This window comes from Nymphalis io, chromosome 5 (genome assembly GCF_905147045.1).
Source record: "Nymphalis io chromosome 5, ilAglIoxx1.1, whole genome shotgun sequence".
Classification (NCBI taxonomy): Eukaryota; Metazoa; Arthropoda; class Insecta; order Lepidoptera; family Nymphalidae; genus Nymphalis; species Nymphalis io.
In genome coordinates this window covers 10,531,245-10,552,626 of record NC_065892.1, presented here as the reverse complement: position 1 = coordinate 10,552,626, position 21,382 = coordinate 10,531,245, and the positions used below count along the sequence as shown (strand labels likewise).

General features: G+C 38.2%; 1 protein-coding gene across 2 annotated transcripts in view; it reads left to right on the top strand.

Annotated features, from left to right (window-relative positions):
• LOC126768612 (dedicator of cytokinesis protein 3) overlaps nucleotides 1-20,923 on the top strand; it is a 51,252-nt gene extending 30,329 nt beyond the window's left edge. Inside the window, exons 6-36 of one of the 2 annotated variants that reach the window (XM_050486802.1) lie at nucleotides 698-982; nucleotides 1,754-1,960; nucleotides 2,174-2,273; nucleotides 2,371-2,606; nucleotides 3,004-3,163; nucleotides 3,681-3,804; nucleotides 4,742-4,896; nucleotides 5,152-5,320; nucleotides 5,407-5,541; nucleotides 5,984-6,230; nucleotides 6,513-6,699; nucleotides 7,090-7,337; nucleotides 7,693-7,854; nucleotides 8,301-8,429; nucleotides 8,685-8,826; nucleotides 9,002-9,230; nucleotides 9,798-9,815; nucleotides 10,046-10,202; nucleotides 10,552-10,665; nucleotides 10,754-10,882; nucleotides 12,814-13,008; nucleotides 13,110-13,251; nucleotides 14,013-14,173; nucleotides 14,808-14,915; nucleotides 15,006-15,319; nucleotides 15,903-15,992; nucleotides 16,302-16,401; nucleotides 16,776-16,963; nucleotides 17,131-17,225; nucleotides 18,107-18,247; nucleotides 18,819-20,923. In XM_050486802.1, coding sequence (XP_050342759.1) covers nucleotides 698-982; nucleotides 1,754-1,960; nucleotides 2,174-2,273; nucleotides 2,371-2,606; nucleotides 3,004-3,163; nucleotides 3,681-3,804; nucleotides 4,742-4,896; nucleotides 5,152-5,320; nucleotides 5,407-5,541; nucleotides 5,984-6,230; nucleotides 6,513-6,699; nucleotides 7,090-7,337; nucleotides 7,693-7,854; nucleotides 8,301-8,429; nucleotides 8,685-8,826; nucleotides 9,002-9,230; nucleotides 9,798-9,815; nucleotides 10,046-10,202; nucleotides 10,552-10,665; nucleotides 10,754-10,882; nucleotides 12,814-13,008; nucleotides 13,110-13,251; nucleotides 14,013-14,173; nucleotides 14,808-14,915; nucleotides 15,006-15,319; nucleotides 15,903-15,992; nucleotides 16,302-16,401; nucleotides 16,776-16,963; nucleotides 17,131-17,225; nucleotides 18,107-18,247; nucleotides 18,819-18,985 — 5,034 coding nt within the window. In that variant the 3' untranslated portion in view covers nucleotides 18,986-20,923. The remainder of the gene's footprint in view (nucleotides 1-697; nucleotides 983-1,753; nucleotides 1,961-2,173; nucleotides 2,274-2,370; nucleotides 2,607-3,003; nucleotides 3,164-3,680; nucleotides 3,805-4,741; nucleotides 4,897-5,151; nucleotides 5,321-5,406; nucleotides 5,542-5,983; nucleotides 6,231-6,512; nucleotides 6,700-7,089; nucleotides 7,338-7,692; nucleotides 7,855-8,300; nucleotides 8,430-8,684; nucleotides 8,827-9,001; nucleotides 9,231-9,797; nucleotides 9,816-10,045; nucleotides 10,203-10,551; nucleotides 10,666-10,753; nucleotides 10,883-12,813; nucleotides 13,009-13,109; nucleotides 13,252-14,012; nucleotides 14,174-14,807; nucleotides 14,916-15,005; nucleotides 15,320-15,902; nucleotides 15,993-16,301; nucleotides 16,402-16,775; nucleotides 16,964-17,130; nucleotides 17,226-18,106; nucleotides 18,248-18,818) is intronic. The other variant, XM_050486803.1, reaches the window with a different exon arrangement.
• Nucleotides 20,924-21,382: the final 459 nt, after the last annotated feature.

Genomic DNA, 21,382 nt, shown 5'->3' with positions numbered 1-21,382 from the left:
TTACATTGACGCGGCAAAACTTGCGCATACGCAACATTAAGCCTTTTATAGATCTCTGTTTGTACCTCCATGAGATATAATCGGTCATATTTCTTAATAGTTAAATATACTCGCCCATGTGTATGATAATGCAACAACAATTTACATACTTATGTGTTTTTAAATCGAATGTTTTGGACAATATAAATATTGGAAATAATATAAATCACGGGAAAGGAATTGAAATAAATCCCGAAAGAGTATTGACTCAGGGTGCATTTTAGCTTACTCATCATAAAATGAATAAGTCACGAAATAAAGCTGTTTTACACCTCTTGTTTTTGATATGTCATTTAAATGTTTATACTTTATTCCAATTGCAGAAGAAATAAAAATAAACCTTAGTTTTACATATTACATGTGATTTGCTAATAACTCTACTATATTAGGCACTACAAACAGTATACTTATAATACAAGACTGGAATGGGTCACTTTTATCCACTTTTATTTTACTGTCAAAATTTCTATAAGATCTTCGCTGACATCACCCCCCTTTTTGTGAAATGATACTGAATACTATTATGTGATAGATTTCTACCAATGATGTCATGAAAATTCAATGTCAAAGTGGTTTATTCCTTACTCCTGCCATTGGAATAGACTATATCAGAAACAATGTTAGATTATACCTATAATTTATTTTTATACGTTTTCAGTGGCGCGGCACATTGCGACGCGCTGGCGGTTCAGGAAGCAGTTTCAATTCCGGCACACTCACAAACAATTCAAATATAACAGCTACCTTAGTCCAATCACACTACCTAATATGCAGTATGCGCGACTTTGGACATACCGCTGGGGGTGATGAGGCTGAATTATTGTTGTGGCTCCACGACGCGAGAAGAGCTCAGCCCCTGTCAGAAAGGTTTAGAGTGCGGATAGCGAGAGATGGGTTTTCCAACTACGTAGACAGGCTGCACGCTAATAGCACACTTTTTGCAGTAAATATTTGCCTTAATATTTTTTTACTAAGTGTAATGTCCCCTAGGGCTTTAGCGCGGGCTGGAAGGTTTTACACTTACAAGTTGCAATCAAATGTGCAATTTCCACTCGTAATACCTTGTAACGTAATTGCTTACAATCTCGGTCTAAGACGATCATCTTATTATCTGTGTGATTGTTTGGAACAATATTGGTAACTGTAAATAAACTTTGAAATTTATATACAGAAATCATAGCATTAGTGTATATGTATATATACACTCATATATCTTAATTATTTCGTCAACACGCGGAGAACAGTTATAAAATATAATATTTATATTTGGATACGCATGGAGATACTTTGCTGTGACGTCACTTTTATATGAGCTTTTAATTTAAATATCATCAATGTAAAATAGTATTGTAATTAACTTTTTCTGTTATATTATTTAAAATATTTGTACTTATAAAATGTATTGTATTTATAAAACGCGTGTAAATTCTATTTATTTTTTTCGTTAATTAGAAACTTTTAAAAACAAATATTAGCTTTACATCTTTTAAAATATTAGTAAGAATTAATTAATTCAATAGATTTGTGTATAATAATCAAGTTGAAATAATTAAAATTTTAATAATTTATTGGTTTTTCCGTCAATCGTTTCCGTTTATAACCAGCCCGCATGTGATATTTTGCAAATTCAATATTCGAATGTAATTTGAATATATTTCATTTCTTATCTGCATTATTATGCGTAACTTCATATCACATGACAAAATTGTTTCAGGATCTTTCTAGTACTGACCTATCTCGGGAACTGTGGCTCGTGGCGTGGGTTATCCGTGTGGGGCGATGGGCGGGCGCGGGCGGTAGTGGAACGGGTGAAAGACGAGGCCCGGTGGCTAGAAGACCCCTCGGGGCCGGGGTATTACCGCTGTCCGAATTCCTCAGGCAGTCTGAACCGCAAACTACCGAGAAAGAGTACACCTTTAAGGTAAATAGATGAATTCTTTAAGGAGGAGACTTAATTATTTCCTGATTATTTATCCAGATTATTGGTGTAGATATTTAAGAATAAAAAGTTAGAATAATGTATGCAGAATAATGAAATCAATAGATTTTATTCATAAATTTAAAACATTTGATATATGTGTGACTTCAACTTTGTGATATTATTTCTTCAAACATTTGTTTTTATTTCTTTCAGGTGTATCAATGTGAAGAGAAGGACTTCCACCAGTTACATGATATGCTCATTCGAAAGCAGACTAACAAGTGCAATATCTTACCTGGTCAACCAAATTATGGTAACTTATCTACAAACTAATACCTACTTTTCCAAGCTGATTCTTGCTGTTACCAAAATTAAAAGCCTTATGATTGTATTAAATACTTCTTTTTCAGGTATAGTTGTAGCTCTTAGACTAATAACAAACCCAGGCAGTATATCAGAAGCGGTCGCATCCGGTGCAACGGTGACAGCTAAACGGGGATTCCCTGACGTGATAATGCCGGGCGATGTACGAAATGACCTATACCTCACATTGGAGAGAGCGGAGTTTGAGAGAGGCGGTAAAAGTACGGCGAAGAATGTCCTGGCCACTGTCAGTGTACACGACAGTACAGGACAAGTTATCAACGTTAGTTTGATGAATTTTTATATATGTGTTATTTTATGTAATATATAAAGACGCGAAAGGGCCTTCATCTAAACTTACCCTGGCCATTGTACATGTGTGGGCAATTAATAAAAATGTTAAACTAATCTTTTTCGAAAATCACGTCAACAAAGTCTTATAATATTGTAATAATTAAATACTACCATTCCGCTACTATATACGCGACGCTCCGCTAGAAAGTGGGAGTAAAAGAAGTGTTCGATTCGCATTTTTTTTGTCTGTATATTACGCGGTATCTTCGCTAATAATTTATCTTCTAGCACCTATGCTTTCAAAGCGTCCAATTGATTAAAAAAAATATATATAAAATATTTTTGGATATAGCTGAAAAATATAGCAAATATTAATTTAATTATAGGATTGCGTGTGGGGTGCTAGCGGCGTCGGTGCCACATCCTATGAGTCACTGGTACTGTATCACAACAACGGGCCCGCGTGGGGGGAGCAGCTGCGGCTCACGGTGCCGCTGGAGACCTTCACACACGCTCACGTGCGCATCGAGTACAGGCACTGCTCCAGTGAGTACACAAGACTCGCACAATGTTATGGACTAATTATCAGTAACAGCCTGTTAATGTCCCACTGCTGGGCTAAGGCCTCCTCTCCATTTTGAGGAGAAGGTTTGGAGCTTATTCCACCACGCTGCTCCAATGCGGGTCGGTAGAATACACATGTGGCAGAATTTCAATGGAATTAGACACATGAAGCCTTCCTCACGATGTTTTCCTTCACCGTCAAGCACGAGTTTAATTATAAACACAAATTAAGCACATGATAATTCAGTGGTGCTTGTCCGGGTTTGAACCCACGATCATCGGTTAAGATTCACGCGTTCTAACCACTAGGCCATCTCGGCTTATATCTTACTTTATTACTACTTAAATGCAGTTTTATTTTACTTGCAAAGATTCGATCAACGTTTATCGATATCGTAGACTATTTAAGATTTGATATCAAGTTGATACCAATGACATCAAAGTTGTTTGTCTGTGCTCCTGTGGTCGGAGTGAGCTGTACGTCCGTGTCCGCTTGCAGCGCGCGACAAGAACGAGCGCAAGCTGTTCGGCTTCTCGTTCGCGCGCCTCATGGAGGCGAGCGGCGCCACGCTGCGGGACGGCGCGCACGACCTCTACGTCTACAAGTGCGACGACCCCTCCAAGTGAGACCCCGCCCCCCAACTAGTGCTAACCAATTTTTAGACCTTTATCGCAACGGAATGAGCCGCAAGTGATCCTCGCGATACTGTTATTAACTGTTCCGGTATCATTGACGTTATTTATGGACGAATACTCCACGTGTTTCGACTACGGTCGAAATCACGTCGCCTACGTTGGTGAAATCGGAATCGGTAAATAATAATATCCCTAACTCCGACAATGCTCCGCTGTGGCACCGTGGGATTAATTATGTGATTTTCCTTGTCTGTAATTAAACTTTTACACAGCTATACAAATAATTTATATATAGCGAAAGAATAAGTGATTAGTAGGTGGTACCTACACTGACGGGCTTGCACAAAGCCCCACCACTAACAGATGATCTCGAACGATAGAGAGAGAGAGTAGCGATAACAATTATTTTTATATACTTAATAAAAAAGCTTAACTATACCTTCTTCATGATACGTCTTCTGTAGTCTTCGTCGACTTGATTTGAATCTGTTAGTTTGTTTGTTATAGAAAGTAAGTAATGTCGACCTTTTTTTTTATAGAATAGGAAGGCGGACGAGCATATGGGCCACCTGATGGTAAGTGGTCACTAACGCCCTTAGACATTGGCATTGTAAGAAATGTCAACCATCGCTTACATATCCAATGCGCCACCAACCTTGGGAACTAAGATTTTATGTCCCTTGTGCCTGTAATTACACTGGCTCACTCACCCTTCAAACCGGAACACAACAATATCAAGTAATGCTGTTTTGCGGTAGAATATCTGATGAGTGGGTGGTACCTACCCAGACGAGCTTGCACAAAGCCCTACCACAAGTTAAACCACCACCTTATCGCATTACATTACCCATTACTGTTAATGTTTCACTACTGTGCTGTGCTGTACTGTGTATATATTTTTTTAACCTCAATGTTCTTTAACAGGTTACTTTCAGGCAGTTATCTATCCCTACCTTCCTGTGCTAATGACACCGCTCGATCACCAGCAACGAACGGTGTGCTCGCGACATTCCAACGGAGTACAAAAGAAAACTGTATTATTAGCACTTTACTTTGTTCCACGAAGTTGACGCAAAATGGTAAATAAAGACATCATTTTCTATGATCAAGAATAATTTCAGGATTATAGTATTTTGTCATCTTGATACTAGTTAATTTGAACTACGAAGGAAAATACGTTATGCTATGTACTTCCTTTGAATAAAGTACAATCAAAGTATACTATTTTTTTTTTGGAGTACATTTTAACATACCCATATTAATCGTTTTGTTTTAATATTAGAAATGTTTGTAGAATGTCCTCCATTAGCTTTAATTCTAAATAATATTCACAGAGGACTTACTAGCGTTGTTACAATGGCGCGCGAGACCAGAAAAGGTACAAGAAACATTACTACGTGTCTTACGACTGGGAGACGGTTTGAGCTGCGAGGAACTAATAAAGTTCCTAAGAGACGTCTTAGATGCTTTATTTGCTTTGTTCTCCACTGAGGATGGTAATAGGTAAGAGTTGTAATGTTTTTTTAGTGAACTAATTAGATATGAGTTGATTTTAAGCATAAAATTAATAATATAATTTAATTTTTCAGCACACCGCATTCGGGCACAGTCTTCCTCGTGCTGGTGTCAATCTGCAGTTTGCTTGATGAAACTCGGTTCCAACACTTCCGACCCGTTCTGGACGTTTATATAGAGGAGCATTTTTCAGCCGCTCTCGTTTACAAGTAAGTTACATATTGTTATTTTTTTTGTCGTATTTTGGTTATATGACGGTCTCGTTGGTAGAGTATCCAGCTACTAAGGCTGTTGATCAAGACTACAAAATGCAATTGGGTTCTGCTAAAAATTCTTAATCAGTTTGAAGTGGCTTTTTTTTTAAATTACAATTTCTTTTTTGCTCCTGCGACTGAATGCTCTCTGTTCGTATCGGATTGCCATAATATCTCCTGTGCATTTATCGAATCTCTACTATCGATGCGGCTTAAATCGATACTCTCATGAACATCAAAAAATATATAAAGAGTTTTAAGTTACTAATTCGATTGCTACAAAGAATTCAAGTGTACTTCTTTCAAAGCTCGCACTCGCAATAAAGTCAGAGGCCGCAAAGTGTTTAGAAGTGATTCTGTCGCACGGCTCGATATGCCAAGTCCGGATGGTTCGCAGGGGGCTGCTGTCGTCGGTGCAGCACTGCGCGGAGTGGGCGGCGGGCGCGGAGGGGCAGGAGCCGATCCGCAAGTGCCTGCGCTCGCTGGGCGCCGTGTTCCGGCTGGCGGTGCGCTCGCGCTGCCTGTTCGCGCGCGCCACGGGCGGCCAGTACGAGGACAGCTTCCGCCGCGACGTGCGCGCCGCGCTGCACGCGCTCAAGGCGCTCGCGCAGCACCCGCACCGCGACCACCTGGCGCCCGCGCAGGTCCGTGACTGGCGGGATCAGTTTGTAATCTTTAAGGTTCCATTTGGAAGTTATGGTAATGAGCCCGATTTCTTGTCAAAGATGTAAATAAGTAAAGTAAAAGGTGGTGGTGGTCCACCACCATAATGAAAGTATAATAACGGTTATTGCTATATGCTCAATCGCAGTCGGCCTCAACTATATACTATTATAATTTTATTATTTAGTATTAAAGTTTGAGATGCACTCATTAAAATGTACATCATGTAACTGAAAATGTAGTTGTAAGGAATGTTGTTTCAGATCGCTCTTATGACATCGTGGGCGAGTGTAGCGAAGGAAGTCGCTTCAGCCCTAGGACCTGTCGAGGCCGGACGCATCACTGCGGCCATGTTGGACGCTCCCGCGGCAAATGCCCCCCCAGCTCTAGCCAAGGCCCGACTTTCAGCTGCACAGGACATACTGAAAGGGCCACTTGGACAAGATCCCGGTATTTATTAAACTGTTCAAAATGGCACACTTTTTTTCATATTTCGTAATTCGAAACCAAATGAAAATATGTTGACATTGTTTGGTAAACCACTAGAGCATAAAATAATAAAAGTATTTTACATATTATATATTGAACACGAATTTTGATAAGTTTCCGTGTGTGTTTTAATGTTAGGAGATACAAAAATAAAATGAGTTTTCTCCGATTAGTACGTATTTTAAAAACAAATAAATCTCATATTCAATATAAATTAAGTTCTAAACATAAAGTAAGTAGCCACGACACAGTATTATACTATTGTAGTTACTATCATATATATTGTTTATGATATGTATAATTCGTTCAAAATAAATAAACAATAAAAAAACACATTTACAATAATTACAGAGGCACGCAACATCGTATTGACAACCGCCTGTCATCACCTACGCGTACATCTCGCAAGACGTGACGAATTATCTCAATGTGCTAATATGCTTGGAGAATTAGTCACTTTACTGTGGAAGAAGGAAGATCCCGATCAACCAGTAGACGAGGACGAATTAGACCCAGACGTGGACGTATTGTGCTTGAACACTTTGGATGTGTTAGTGGAGACAGTGCTACACTTGATTGGTGGCAATTCTCCTGTATTGGTAAGTTTTTATTTAATTTCTAAAAAATATAATTCACAATACTTTCAGTTCAATTGAGAAGAACATTAGAATTAGATAACAATCCGGCGTTTATATATTTAACATTTATTGGGTACTAGTTTTCGTGCGCATTTTAGGCAAAGGGGGAAGTAGCCTATGTCCTTGCTTGGGGCTCAAATTTGCTTTATACCAAATTTCATTAAAATATAGTTCAGTGGTTTAGCCGTAAAAGCGTAACAGACAAACAGGGTTACCATCGCATTTATAATATTTGTATAGATTTGTATAAATCTGCTTAATAACATTCGTTTAGATGTGTTTAATAAAATATTTTGTAATTATTTTCATATTTCAGGGTCCGATGGTAGCCGGGTTGCTGGGCGTGATGGAGTTACTGAAGCCAGCGCACTACCAACGTCTGTGGAGTCACCTAGCGCCTCACCCACACGACCGAAAACCGCTTAAAGACTTTCTTATGCGAGCTTTTCTGGTCTTCAGACATCTGATCGAGCAAGATGTATGTATTACATTATATACCTCAAGGGTCATTTTTCAAGATTTTGATATTGCAAATGCGTAAATCTGTTTATTGTTTATTTTATTATGAAATACCGTATTTCGTATTTCATAATTTTGTAGAATAATGGATGATATAGTGAAATATATTATGCTAGAATTAAGAAATAAAATTATCTAAAAATATTTTTATGCAAGTAATTGTTTTAGTTATACAATAATCTTTTTATTTGATTTATTAACTTTAAATTAAAAAAATACATATTGTAAATGTGTGTACCGTTGAAAACGAATGCTGTTCCTGTATCTTTTGCTTTTTGTGCATGTTTTAATACTTGTAAGTATTGATAAAATTGTAATCGTGACATTATTCATAGTTTTACGATTATAATTATTTTGTATTACAGTATTATGTATGAACTGTTTTTAAATACTTCACAATATTAGGTGTTTCCATCTGACTGGATGGTACTACGAGTGCAGAGCTGCAAAGTATTGCTGTCCGCTTTACAAGATTTGGCCAAGCCGCTACTGGAGAGATTTTTAGGAGACGAACCACCACAGTTTGATTCTCAGGTGCAAACTCTAATTATGAATTTTAATAAAAGTGCCAATATTTGTATAAAATATATATTGAGCGGTCGCTTGTTATTTTATTTTCAAGGTCAGACTTTGTTATTTCAAATAGAAAAAAATATATATTTTTGTATTTCAATAATATAAGTTCCCTTAAAAGTATTATTACCAATTTTGTGCTCCTTTAAAAATGAATGTATATAAAATCTTTAAAATGACAAAAGGACCGTCAGTAACATAAGTGTGTGTGCACAGCTGTGGTCGGGCTACCTGGAGCTGGGCGTGTCGCTGGTGACGGCGAGCGCGCTGCAGGCCGAGCAGTGGGCGCGCGGCCCGCAGCGAGCCGCCATGCGGGCCGCCGCCGCGCTGCATCTGCTCGCCGTCTGGACCAGGCTCGGTACGCGACTACTTGTCATCCACACCTTGCCTACGTGAGCTAATGGACTATCTCGTGGGAGGAGGTCACCACCGCTCACGGACGATCGCACCGTATTGTCGCTTAGTGATAGAAATACTAACGATTGGATAAGACCAAGGCAGGCTAGTGTAAGAAAGAGTTTGGTCGGGCGCAGGGTCGGCGCAGCTGCAGCTGATCGGGCCGGCGGTGGGCGCGCTGCTGGAGGTGACGCTGGTGGGCTCGCTGCGGCGCGCGGCGCTGGGCGCGCTGGTGGCGCTCATGGCGGCCGAGCGCGCCGCCACGGGCTCCGCGCGCCGCACCGAGGCCGCGCTCGTCGACAAGCTCGACTCGCTCGTCGCCGACAACAAGGCCGACGACCACTACCGCCGCCTCTTCGACACTGTGTTAGTCGGATTCCGTTTTGTCCTCTCAGATTTTATTTTTGTACGAGTTCACTATTTATATCTATTACTACTGGTGGTAGGGCTTTGTGCAAGCTCGTCTGGGTAGGTACCACCCACTCATCAGATATTCTACCGCAAAACAGCAGTACTTGGAATTGTTGTGTTCCGGTTTGAATGGTGAGTGAGCCAGTGTAATTACAGGCACAAGGGACATAAAATCTTAATTCCCAAGGTTGGTGGCGCATGGGATATGTAAGCGATGGTTGACATTTCTTACAATGCTAATGTCTAAGGGCGTTTGGTGACCATTTACCATCAGGTAGCCCATATGCTCGTCCACCTTCCTATTCTATAAAAAAAAAAAAAAAACTATTCGCCTAAATATTGTGTTATTCGTTGATAAATTATTCGGAGGCTATAGAGATAAGAATATACCCACATATACTAGCTTGCTCATTTTGTTATAAAATGGTAAATGTAATGTACATTTTTTTTAGTGTTTAGTTACCGATTTATTTTAAAATATTTAAAAAAAATGTCTTATTGTGATGTTCATGCAAACGACAGGGAGCACTTGAGTTCTGTGTAAGTATTTAGTTAGTCTTTATAATTATTGTCATGGTTTTTTTTATCGATTTTGTAATGATACTTATAAAGCCTGGAGACTAGTCGAAAATAGTTAAAGATTTCGTGGGACCACAAAGTTTATATCAAAATAATAAAACAATTATTAGCACGACTAAAATAAAATTTATATTAGCAATTCGCACAAATATAGTTTGGTCACGTTCCGCTAACGCGAGGTGTGTCCGCAGGCTGATGGAGCGCGTGTCGACGGAGGGCTGGCGCGAGGCGGGCGCGGCCTTCGTGGGCTGCGTGACGCGCCTGCTGGAGCGCCTGCTGGACTACCGCGCCGTCATGCAGGGCGCCGAGCACCGCGACAAGCGCATGGCCGCCACCGTCAACCTGCTCGTGAGTGCCGACCCCCCACGACGCACATCCCGCCACGACTTAGTGATCACTGATGCTGGAGAGTGTTTATACGAACGCGTTAATATCATGAACTACAAGTCAGATCAGTGTTTTTATTTTGCTTTAGTTATATTTTTGAGGATCGTATAAACATCGAATATATTATATATATAAACGGTATTATTGACAACGTAAAATGTTACCAACGTATCTCTGTAGTAAAATAATCTAAAATTATTTTAATTTGTATTCCTCATCTATGTAGAAAATTGTAATATATCACGATTACGTTGGTACATTATTTTTGCTTACTATGCTATGATAATAAAGTTTATAAATATACTCACAGAACTTCTACAAAAACGAAATAGACCGCAAAGAAATGTATTTGCGCTACGTTTACAAACTTCACGATCTACACATAGCTTCAGACAACTGGGTTGAAGCTGGTTGTACGCTATTGGTAAGACATGAAAAACTAATATTGTTTTATAATTACTTATATATTTCATGGAAAATTCATATTAAATATATATTTAAATTACTTACAGCTTTATGCGGAAACATTGAATTGGGACAGTGATCAAATAGGCGTAGACTCGGAACATCCTGAAACACCCGAGTGGAAACGTAAAGAGGCGTTGTATAACCAAGTTCTGCAATATTTCGATCGAGGAAAGGTAAGAAATTATCGTTCATTATTACACTATATTTTTTAGTAAATTACTTAGTCTTACTTAGTACCATTACTCCGAGGAGCTCCCGGTCGTTGACCAAGGAGAGATTAGGGCGGCTCTAGAACAGCTTAAAAACAACAAAGCTCCGGGAGATGACGGAATCACAACAGAGTTGCTTAAGGCAGGCGGGACTCCGGTCCTGAAAGAGCTAGCAAGCCTCTTTAATTCCGTCATCCAACATGGCAAGACCCCGGAAACGTGGAGCGGGAGTGAGGTGGTACTGTTTTTCAAGAAAGGTGATAAAACGCTCTTGAAAAACTACAGACCAATCTCCCTCCTGAATCACGTGTATAAGCTGTTCTCAAGAGTCGTCACGAACCGTCTCGCCAGACAACTTGACGAGTTCCAGCCCCCAGAGCAAGCCGGCTTTCGATCAGGCTACAGCACCGTGGACCACATCCATACTGTTCGGCAGATTGTGCAGAAGACCGAAGAGTACAATCAGCCGCTGTGTATGGCATTTGTAAACTACGAGAAAGCCTTCGACTCCATCGAAACCTGGGCAGTGCTCGACTCATTGCAGACATGTCATATCGATTGGAGATATATCGAGGTACTGAGATGTCTGTACAACGCCGCTACAATGACTGTCCACATCCAGGACTGTAAGGCGAAGGCGATCCAACTGCGCAGAGGGGTGAGACAGGGGGATGTAATATCCCCGAAACTGTTCACCAACGCGTTGGAAGACGTTTTCAAAACGCTGGATTGGACTAGGTATGGAATCAATGTAAACGGCGAGTACATACCCTAGTACACCTTCGATTTGCCGACGATATCGTCATCATAACAGAGTCGCTGGAACAACTCACCGAAATGCTGCGTAGCCTAGGCGAGTCTTCCCGGTGTGTCGGTCTCGGTATAAACTTGGACAAGACCAAGGTCATGTTCAATAGGCATGTCGTGCCGGGACCGATATACGTCGAGGGGAAACCTCTCGAAGTTGTTAGTGAATATACCTACCTAGGACAGATAATACAAGTCGGTAGGAACAACTTCGAGAAGGAAGCCGATCGAAGAATTCGCTTGGGATGGGCAGCATTTGGCAACCTTCGTCAAATCCTCAAGTCGTCTATACCGCAATGTTTGAAGACGAAAGTCTTCAACCAATGCGTCTTACCTGCCATGACATACGGTGCCGAAACGTGGACACTAACTGCGGGACTAGTCCACAAATTCAAAGTCGCTCAGCGTGCTATGGAGCGAGCTATGCTCGGAGTATCTTTGAAGGATAAGATCAGAAATGAGATTATCCGGAAAAGAACCGGAGTCACCGACATAGCTTGCAAAATTAGCAGGCTGAAGTGGCAGTGGGCTGGTCACGTATGTCGTAGGACCGATGGCCGTTGGAGCAGACGAGTCCTAGAGTGGAGACCGCGAATCGGCAAGCGCAGCGTAGGGCGCCCTCCAGCCAGGTGGACCGACGACCTTAAGAAGGTGGCGGGCACCAACTGGATGCGGAAGGCGGAGGACAGGGAGCTTTGGCGCACCTTGGGAGAGGCCTATGTTCAGCAGTGGACAACGATTGGCTGTTGATTGATTTTTTGAAATTACTTAGTTACTTTCGTAGTGAAAGTAACTAAGTTATTAATGACGAAATTTAATTGGCAATAATAATTATGTAATATTTTTTAAACTTAGCTACTAAACAAATAACTCAATTTAAAGACAAGTTATAACATTTTTTAAAACGAAAGCAACGAAAATGTAAATGATAACTAAGCTAAAATAGACGTTATAAATACATATATAAATATGTATTTCCCAAGAAAAAGGGCATACAATACAAAACAAATACATTAAAATATAATCGCCTTACCGGAAAAGAAAAACAAAATATTAATTACAAACCATTCATTAAAATGTGAATCCAGTGCTGGGAAAAAGGCCTGCCGCTGCTGCGGGAGCTGGCCACGCTGTACGAGTCTCGGCTGTGCGACTACGCGCGCCTGGCGCACTGCCTGCGCACGCACGCCACGTTCCTCGACTGCGTGCTCGACCAGCTCCGACCCGAGCCCGAGTACTTCCGCGTCGGCTTCTATGGGAAGGGCTGTCCCTTATTCGTTCGGGTGAGTTTTATAAGGAAACGTCATATGTTTTGCTTTTGTTACTGATAAAATATACCGAAATAGGATGAGACAGGTTTAAACATTTTTTGTTTCCTATACAGAATAAGCAGTTCGTATATCGTGGGCTTGACTACGAGCGTATCGGTGCATTCACTCAACGTCTGCAGTCCGAGTACGTGTCCGCGCATATTCTTATGCGGAATACGCCACCGGATGATTCGGTCATAGCATCCGACGGTCAATGTAAGCTATTATAATTTATCAGTTGACGAGCCGGTTGGCGTGCTTGGTAGAACACTTGCCTTTCACGCCGAAGGTTGTGGGTTCGTATCCCACCCAGGACAGACATTTGTGTGCATGAACATGTCTGTTTGTCCTGAGTCTGGGTGTAATTATCTATATAAGTATGTATTTATAAAAGAAAAAGTAGTATATGTAGTATATCAGTTGTCTAGTTTCCATAGCACAAGCTTTATACAAGCTTAATTTGGGATCAGATGGCCGTGTCTGAAAAATGTCCCAGGATATTATTATTATTATTATTATCAGTATTGTTTTAAGAAAATGGACGAACAAGTAGTAGGGAATAGAAGTAAGGATTTATCTCTGGTCATAAACGTTAGAATTCATCATAGGCGCTTCAATAATTGGACGCTTTGCGAGCTTAAACAAATGCATTCGAATCGAGTATTTATTTTGTTTATTTTTATTCAAGTATTTATGCCGTTTCTCTTTAATTTTTCAAATATAAAGCAAATTCATTAATCGATAAATTGAATTAGCCGCTTTTTAGGCCTACTGCTATATAAATGATTTTTATATATACACATTGTTAATGCTAATCAGAAAATTTGGATAGTCGGATGGCTACAAGTGTGTAATGTGGTGCGTACGTTACGCAATTTTTACGTAAAAAATGAATAATGTATGTTTACTTCCAACACAAAATATATTTAATTAACGAAATGTAAACGAGTAAGTGTTAAAATATTATTATTGTGCAGATATCCAGATCTGCAACGTGAAGCCGGTGTCGTCGCGGCGCTCGTGGCCGGGCGGCGCGCCCGAGCCCGTCAAGCGCTTCTACGCCTGCAACGACGTCGACACCTTCCTGTGCGACCGCCCGCTGCACAAGCCGCCCATCGACAAGGACAACGAGTTCAAGGTTTGTTTTTATAGAATAAGAACGCGGACGTATAATGAATAAGATGGGCCACCTGATGATAAGTGCTCACTAATGTTAACATTGGCATTGTAAGAAATGTTAACCATCGCTTACATCACCAATGCGCCACCAACCTTGGGAACTATGATGTTATGTCCCTTGTGCCTGTAATTACACTGGCTCACTCTCCTTTCAAACTGGAACACAACAATACCAAGTATTGTTGTGACCCTACCCAGACAAGCTTGTACAAAGCTCTACCACCAGTAGAGCGACGTAGAGGTACACGTCACGGAACCATTTTTCAAAGACCGGCCCTCTGTATTGAAGATATTATAGTTCATAAGCGTCTGCTAAATCCAGCTTAATCTGACACATTTGGAGTAGGATTGATATCGAATGCTTATATTATTAAATTATTATCTTTTTTTTTTTCAATTCGGTTGTTTCTATATAGTCTGACTATGGACAGTGTTGAGCATAGAAAATAAATGATCAATACATAAAATAATCTTCTTATAATAAATCAGTAATTTTCAAATGACAAAATATGTGACAATTATCATCGAAATTTGTTATTTAAACAAAACAGTACTTTAAACAAACTGATAATATTGTTCTTTTTTTTTTGTAGAGTTTATGGATCGAACGTACAACACTCGTGACGGAAAACACACTTCCTGGGATACTGAGGTGGTCTGAAGTCATATCTCGGTCTGTCGAAGAAATACCTCCAGTCGAAGTGAGCACAACATTATAATATCACAATACATATAAAAATCTTATTTTAAATTTAAATGTATGTATTTTTATTTAATAATATATGTTTTAGTTCGCATGCGAAACAATGGAGGCAACGGAACGTGAACTGCGTAGCCTTATATCCCAATACACGGCGGATCCCACTCAGAACATCAATCCGTTCTCAATGAGGCTACAAGGCACTATCGACGCGAACGTACAAGGCGGCATCACAAAGTACGAACAAGCCTTCCTCACCGCGGAGTTCAGTAGAAATGCCTCCACGCGGGAGGCGGCCGCCGCGGCTAAGTTGAGGAGGCTGATTTCTTCGCAGCTTGCTGTCGTTGAAGCGGGACTCACTTTACATGGTCGATTAGCACCCGAGGAAGTCAAACCTTTACATAGGTAAATAGATTTTTTTTAATTTATAACGATTATTAATAATAATTTATATTGTATGAAGCCGAGATGGCCTATTGGTAAGAACGTGTGAATCTTAACCGATGATCGTGGGTTCAAACCCGGGCAAGCACCACTGAATATTCATGTGCTTAATTTGTGTTTATAATTCATCTCGTGCTTGACCGTGAAGGAAAACATCGTGAGGAAACCTTCGTGTGTCTAATTTCATTGAAATTCTGCCAAATGTGTATTCTACCAAACCACATTGGAGCAGCGTGGTGGAATAAGCTCCATACCTTCTCCTCAAAATGTAGAGGAGGCCTTAGCCCAGCAGTGGGACATTAACAGGCTGTTACTGTTACTTTATTGTATGAAACCAGGATTATTGGTGTTATTTCTGTTATCCAAAAAATACAATCGATATATATACTTAGCGAACCGCGATAGTAGCCAGTTATGTAATTTCGAAACAAATAAGACGAGCTTGCTATAGTTAAAATGTGCAAGTCTCTCCGCTTTCAATTGTTTAAAAATTGAAATAGTAAAAGAAAATAAATTTGAATCAAATTTATATCTGTCCATACAGGCGATTAGTAGAGCGGTTCACACAATTGAGACAGAACTTAGGACCGGGATTGGCACGTGCTCGAAGACAACTATCGGAAAGTATAGTAAAGTAAGTACAATTCAATCATTTTTTTATAGAATAGGAAGGCGGACGAGCATATGGGCCACCTGATGGTAAGTGGTCACTAACGCCCTTAGACATTGGCATTGTAAGAAATGTCAACCATCGCTTACATAGCCAATGCGCCACCAACCTTGGGAACTAAGATTTTATATCCCTTGCGCCTGTAATTACACTGGCTCACTCAACCTTCAAACCGGAACACAACAGTAACAAGTACTGCTGTTTTGCGATAGAATATCTGTACCTATGGTATGATTAATGAAACTAAATTTATTACATTTTTTTTTATTCTAGCACGCCATTGCCGCCCGTGCCAGCTTTGGATAAAAGGTCGCATAGTATTCAACAAAATGACAGCTATTATGAAGATGGACATCTCTATAACAAACCGATTGTAAGTTTTATACTAATGTAATTAAAAAAACTGTTTTTATGCAATTTATTAATGCCTCGATCCCACTTGTATGAGATGAGTGCACTTAGCTAATTAAATAAAAGAAAATTACTGTCAAATATACATGGAAACTATGATGCAATTTATTTAATTCGGATTTATTTCAATTTGAAGTTTTAATTTGGAGTTAGAGTTTTTGTACCGTATGAATTGCATATAACTTTTTAATGAAACTTGCATACCTAATAATAATACCTATATATATATAATAATACCTGCATATTACCTTTTGATTATTGGTACTATTTATACAATAATTGAAATATATATTTTTGTATATGTTAGTGTTTTAAGTTTAATTTTTTAATTTTCAGTATTCCCTTGAAGATTCAGCCGATCAGCAGAGTGGTATAATGTCAAACAGTCTGCCAGTGACTGACAATAGAGATAATAGAGATTGTAACGACGATAATTCCATGGTCAAATCGGCACCACCTTTGCCGTCTAGACCTAAATCGGGAGATCCAAGAAGCCCTACTAGACCACCCTTAGAAAAATATAGGCAAGTAAAAAAATATACAGATATTTGTATACTATGATACATTCTTATTGATCAACCGTCAGATTTTGAAACGACAGGGATAAGACTAATTTGACAAAATACTGAACGCTCATTGGTCGAAATCTCCATAACCTATATAAATTACCACTTTATACTTTTTATTACAGAGATGTCGTAGACGAGGAGGTCGAGACTCGTCGCCACAGCCGCACGTCGTGGAGTGAGCCCGGGGACGCTCCGCCCTTGCCGCCAAGGGTATCTGGTGAGTATTTTCTTCTTTCAAATGTAAATGAAAGAACTTTTCATGGCACTTGAATACACCTATCACGACCCCTAGTTCCCGGTACTCGAGCGCCACCCTGGTAATCATACTAATAATATTAGCCAGGTTTTGCGAAGAATCCAGATATTCGCTATATTAAGGTTACCTGTTAAAAAAAATTGACCCATTACCCTCTATAAGTTGATCACAAATTGTGTCCGAAACGAGCCCCATTAAATTATTTTATTTATTATGTCCCAGAAAAGGCTTACTGTAAGGAAAAAGATGGTATATTCAAGATGGTATATCTCACAATTGCAATTTGAAGAATTATAACATCAAAAATGAACCTACAACTTTGCAAATAAATAATTTAAAAATGAAGACATTTTCGATTGCTGGAAAACCTAGTTAATTCTTAAAGCGTCGGCTTACAAATGAACATCGGTAAAATAAATTTAAAACTACAAACACGTAACATCGGAGCGATCAGCTCCAGACTTAATGCAGAACTCATGAGGTTGTTCAAGCATATGTTTATCTGGGGATGACATTGCACTCTATTAGGAAACCAAACTCAAGTTGGACAAAGTTATTCTGAAAGAACACATCAGAAATCAAGTGATTCGACAGCTAACTAAAATGGATTCGACTGAAAAATAACTGATTGATTCTTTTAAATTTTTATTCATCACCCGTAACTATTGAGTTAAACAATGCTCGTATCTAATTTCGAAGATTGTACCTCGGCCTGCATTAAGCATCATTATGTATCGATTTTATTTTAGCGATAGTATGATTTGAAACGGTTTTATTGACTTTTATAAATAACATGAATGAAATATGTTACGATCTGACGAGCAATATGTATGTCCCGCCAGGCGACAAGCGGTCGTGGGGCGAGGCGCCGGCGGTGCCGCGGCGCGCGCGCTGCTCGGAGGAGCGCGACTCGGGCGTCAGCGTCGACCACCTGTACACCAACGCGCCCGAGCGACACGAGCGCCACGAGCGACACGAACACGGTAATGCGGGACAAGCCGCCGCGCCGACATCTCGACGAGAGGTCAAACGCCTCGAAACGTCACCGCTATCAAGGCTAATCTATCCCCTGCTCGGATAGATATAGATAGTTACGGCTCCTCGGCCCGTTCCTTTTGGCAGCTCCCACTTCTTCTGCGTCTTCCAGCGGAGTACCGGAATAGTATAGCACTCCCCTATGACATCGTATATGTCGTAAAGGCGACTGAAGGACTAGGTCAAGTGGTAAGCAGCAGCGTCTTTGTCGCAAGTACGGCGAGTATGGACAACACATTACAATGAGTGCATTGGACAGGCATATTATATGGAAAAAAAAGTATCGATGATGATGAAAGATATTATTAAAGCCTATGAAATTTTTAAACTACTCTCTCGTAACTAACTGTGGTGACATAATCAGCGATATCATGTCAAATAATTTAGAAAAATACCGTTTCTTTTTCTACGAAATCTTAAACTTAATATAGCTGTCTTATTAAAAGCCAGATTTTATTACAAATATGTTTCACCTACATAATTTTGTACGCAATACTAATGTTATATCCTTTTCTTCAGACATCGACATAATTGAATCGCTTCGTTATGAAGAAATAATCTCAATGATGTCTGAACCCTTACACGTCGACGAGGGCGAGACTCCGCCCCCTATTCCACCGAAGGGCCTTGGACATCTCAGCAGCTTCGATTCAGGACACCACGAGAACGGCGAGTCGCATTGCTAACAATTACCACCAAGGCGTTATTTCAGAGACGATTGGATTAAGGGCACACTGACACAATACTTTGTATTAGACTTTTGAGTTTGTTAGTATGTGATGATCAGGATGATGTCATCTTGTTTACATGTATCGTAAAAGAGCAAGACAAAATGATTAATTCAACTAGTTGACGACATACTTAATAATCAAATATTATACACGAAAAAATTACTAAGATATTTAATTGCAGTTATTCGGTAGTCGGCATTCGTCTAGTTGTTTACATAGTGTCCTTACAAATCTGTCTTTTTACAAAAAAAAACCTTTTTTAAAGAATACCTTACATAAAGCTTAAGTAAGCTATGTAGAGTTCTATAAACCATGAGAAACGTAAAATCCAATTTCAGATTTGTACATCTTAGTATCTTAGATCTAATGTGTGTCCTTATTTATCCAGGGTAATCTGAAATAATAAATTTTCAAAAATATGTTTTAAATGACATGATTAATTCAAAGTATGATCGTTGTATATTTGACATGAGCACTTTGAAAGAGTTAAAAAGTAGGAAGAATTATTAATAATTAATATTGTTATAGTGTCAAATCAAGTAGATATCTGACAAATAATTTCAATAAAAAGCCAGTTATCGATGCCAATGCAATTTCAGATGTTATAAATATGTTATAAAGTGATTTTAACTAAGAATAAGGAGTCCATGCTACATATTTTAACGAAAATTATCGTCGTTACTAGATGTTCATAAATGTCAGTGTTAACAATGACCAAAATAATTATAAAATTCATTGAAAAACATAAATCTAAAAAATAATACTTTTTTTTTAATTTTTAATTATTTGTACAGAGAGAATTGCTAAAGGGTTGTTTCAGTGTGCCATATACCGAAAATATTTTTATTTACAATTCAACACTTGTGTATTTTATTATTAGTTTCAATTAAAAACGAATAATTTATTATTATTAAGTACACGAAAGTACGAGAATATAATCTATATTTTTATAGCGATAGATATTTTATGTTAGAAGTGTAATGTGCATGTATAATCTTACAAACATAATATTTTTACATTAACAAAAAATAGACGTATTTAGACTTGTGCTTAACATTTGGTGAACTATAATGGAATGTTGTATCTATTGCATTTAATTGCTAAGAAAATATAGTAAATGCATGATGAAAAAGATCGTACAATAAACTTGCGCCTGTTTAATGCTTATAGCAATATTACCTTGTGATAAATTGCTGCTAACATTTATAAGGCGTTACAATTCATTAAATAGTTTTGAAGATGTTTAAAGAGTCTGAAGCTTTTTTCATATAGATATGCATATCATTTTTAGGAATAAGTGTATCATTAGCTTAATGTTATCGAATGGACGTTGAAATAGTTATTCAATCATTTAATTTTTCATTGGGGCCATATGACAGTTGATAGATAATTTGTTTTAATTCTTGTAGTGAGCAGGTCACGTTATCTCATAATAGCTAAAGGAACGCTGTCAAGCTTTTCATTGTTCACGTTTACGTGTGAATTTGATGTTTTTAATTACATTTCTATTGTTGAGGAGCTATTGTTAAGCTTCATAGTAATTTTCTTTTATTAACCAAATATATTGATATTTTAGTTTATTAAAATTTAATTAAGTACATGCTAGTGGTGATAATTATGTGTCAAAGTAAATGGATTATTTATTTATTTTCTTAAAAACTGATTAGTATTTCTTTTTAAATTTATTTTGCATTTTCGATGAACTAAAGTTTTTTTTTATTATCAATACAATTCAATTTATCAAAGTATGCATGAAATCGTCGTTATTATTAAGATCATTTAATAGTATTAATTTTTAGTAATTAATTTATTAAATTTATTTTCAATTCATTTATTATCAATTTAAGTAAAAATATATTAATTGTATTTTTTTATCGACAGAAGCTTTTTGGCAAGTGATTTTTTTGACCAAAATCCTATTTCATTGCTCAAAATATCAATTTTTAATTAACTCAACAAAAAACACTAAAATCATATTTTAAATTAGCATCATGTTATTATATGCTATTTATTTTACATTATTTAAATTTGGAAATGATTTTATGATAATGAGAATTATTATGTAATACTTTTATCAACTTTAATTAAATAAAATGTCTACTATTCATGTATATCTTATGGGACTGATTCTGTTATCACGTCCAATAGAATGATGAAAGATTTTTTTTATAACTAATACAATTTACTCTTTTTAATATTGAAATAATTAATGAAATAAATATTATACTATAGTGTTTTATATAAATATTGAAGTTAATATAATATTTTTTTCATGACTGTTTCATCATTCTATTGGATATGCTTATTTTCGTTGTATTGACGATGACTTTTTTTACTACTTGATCGATATTG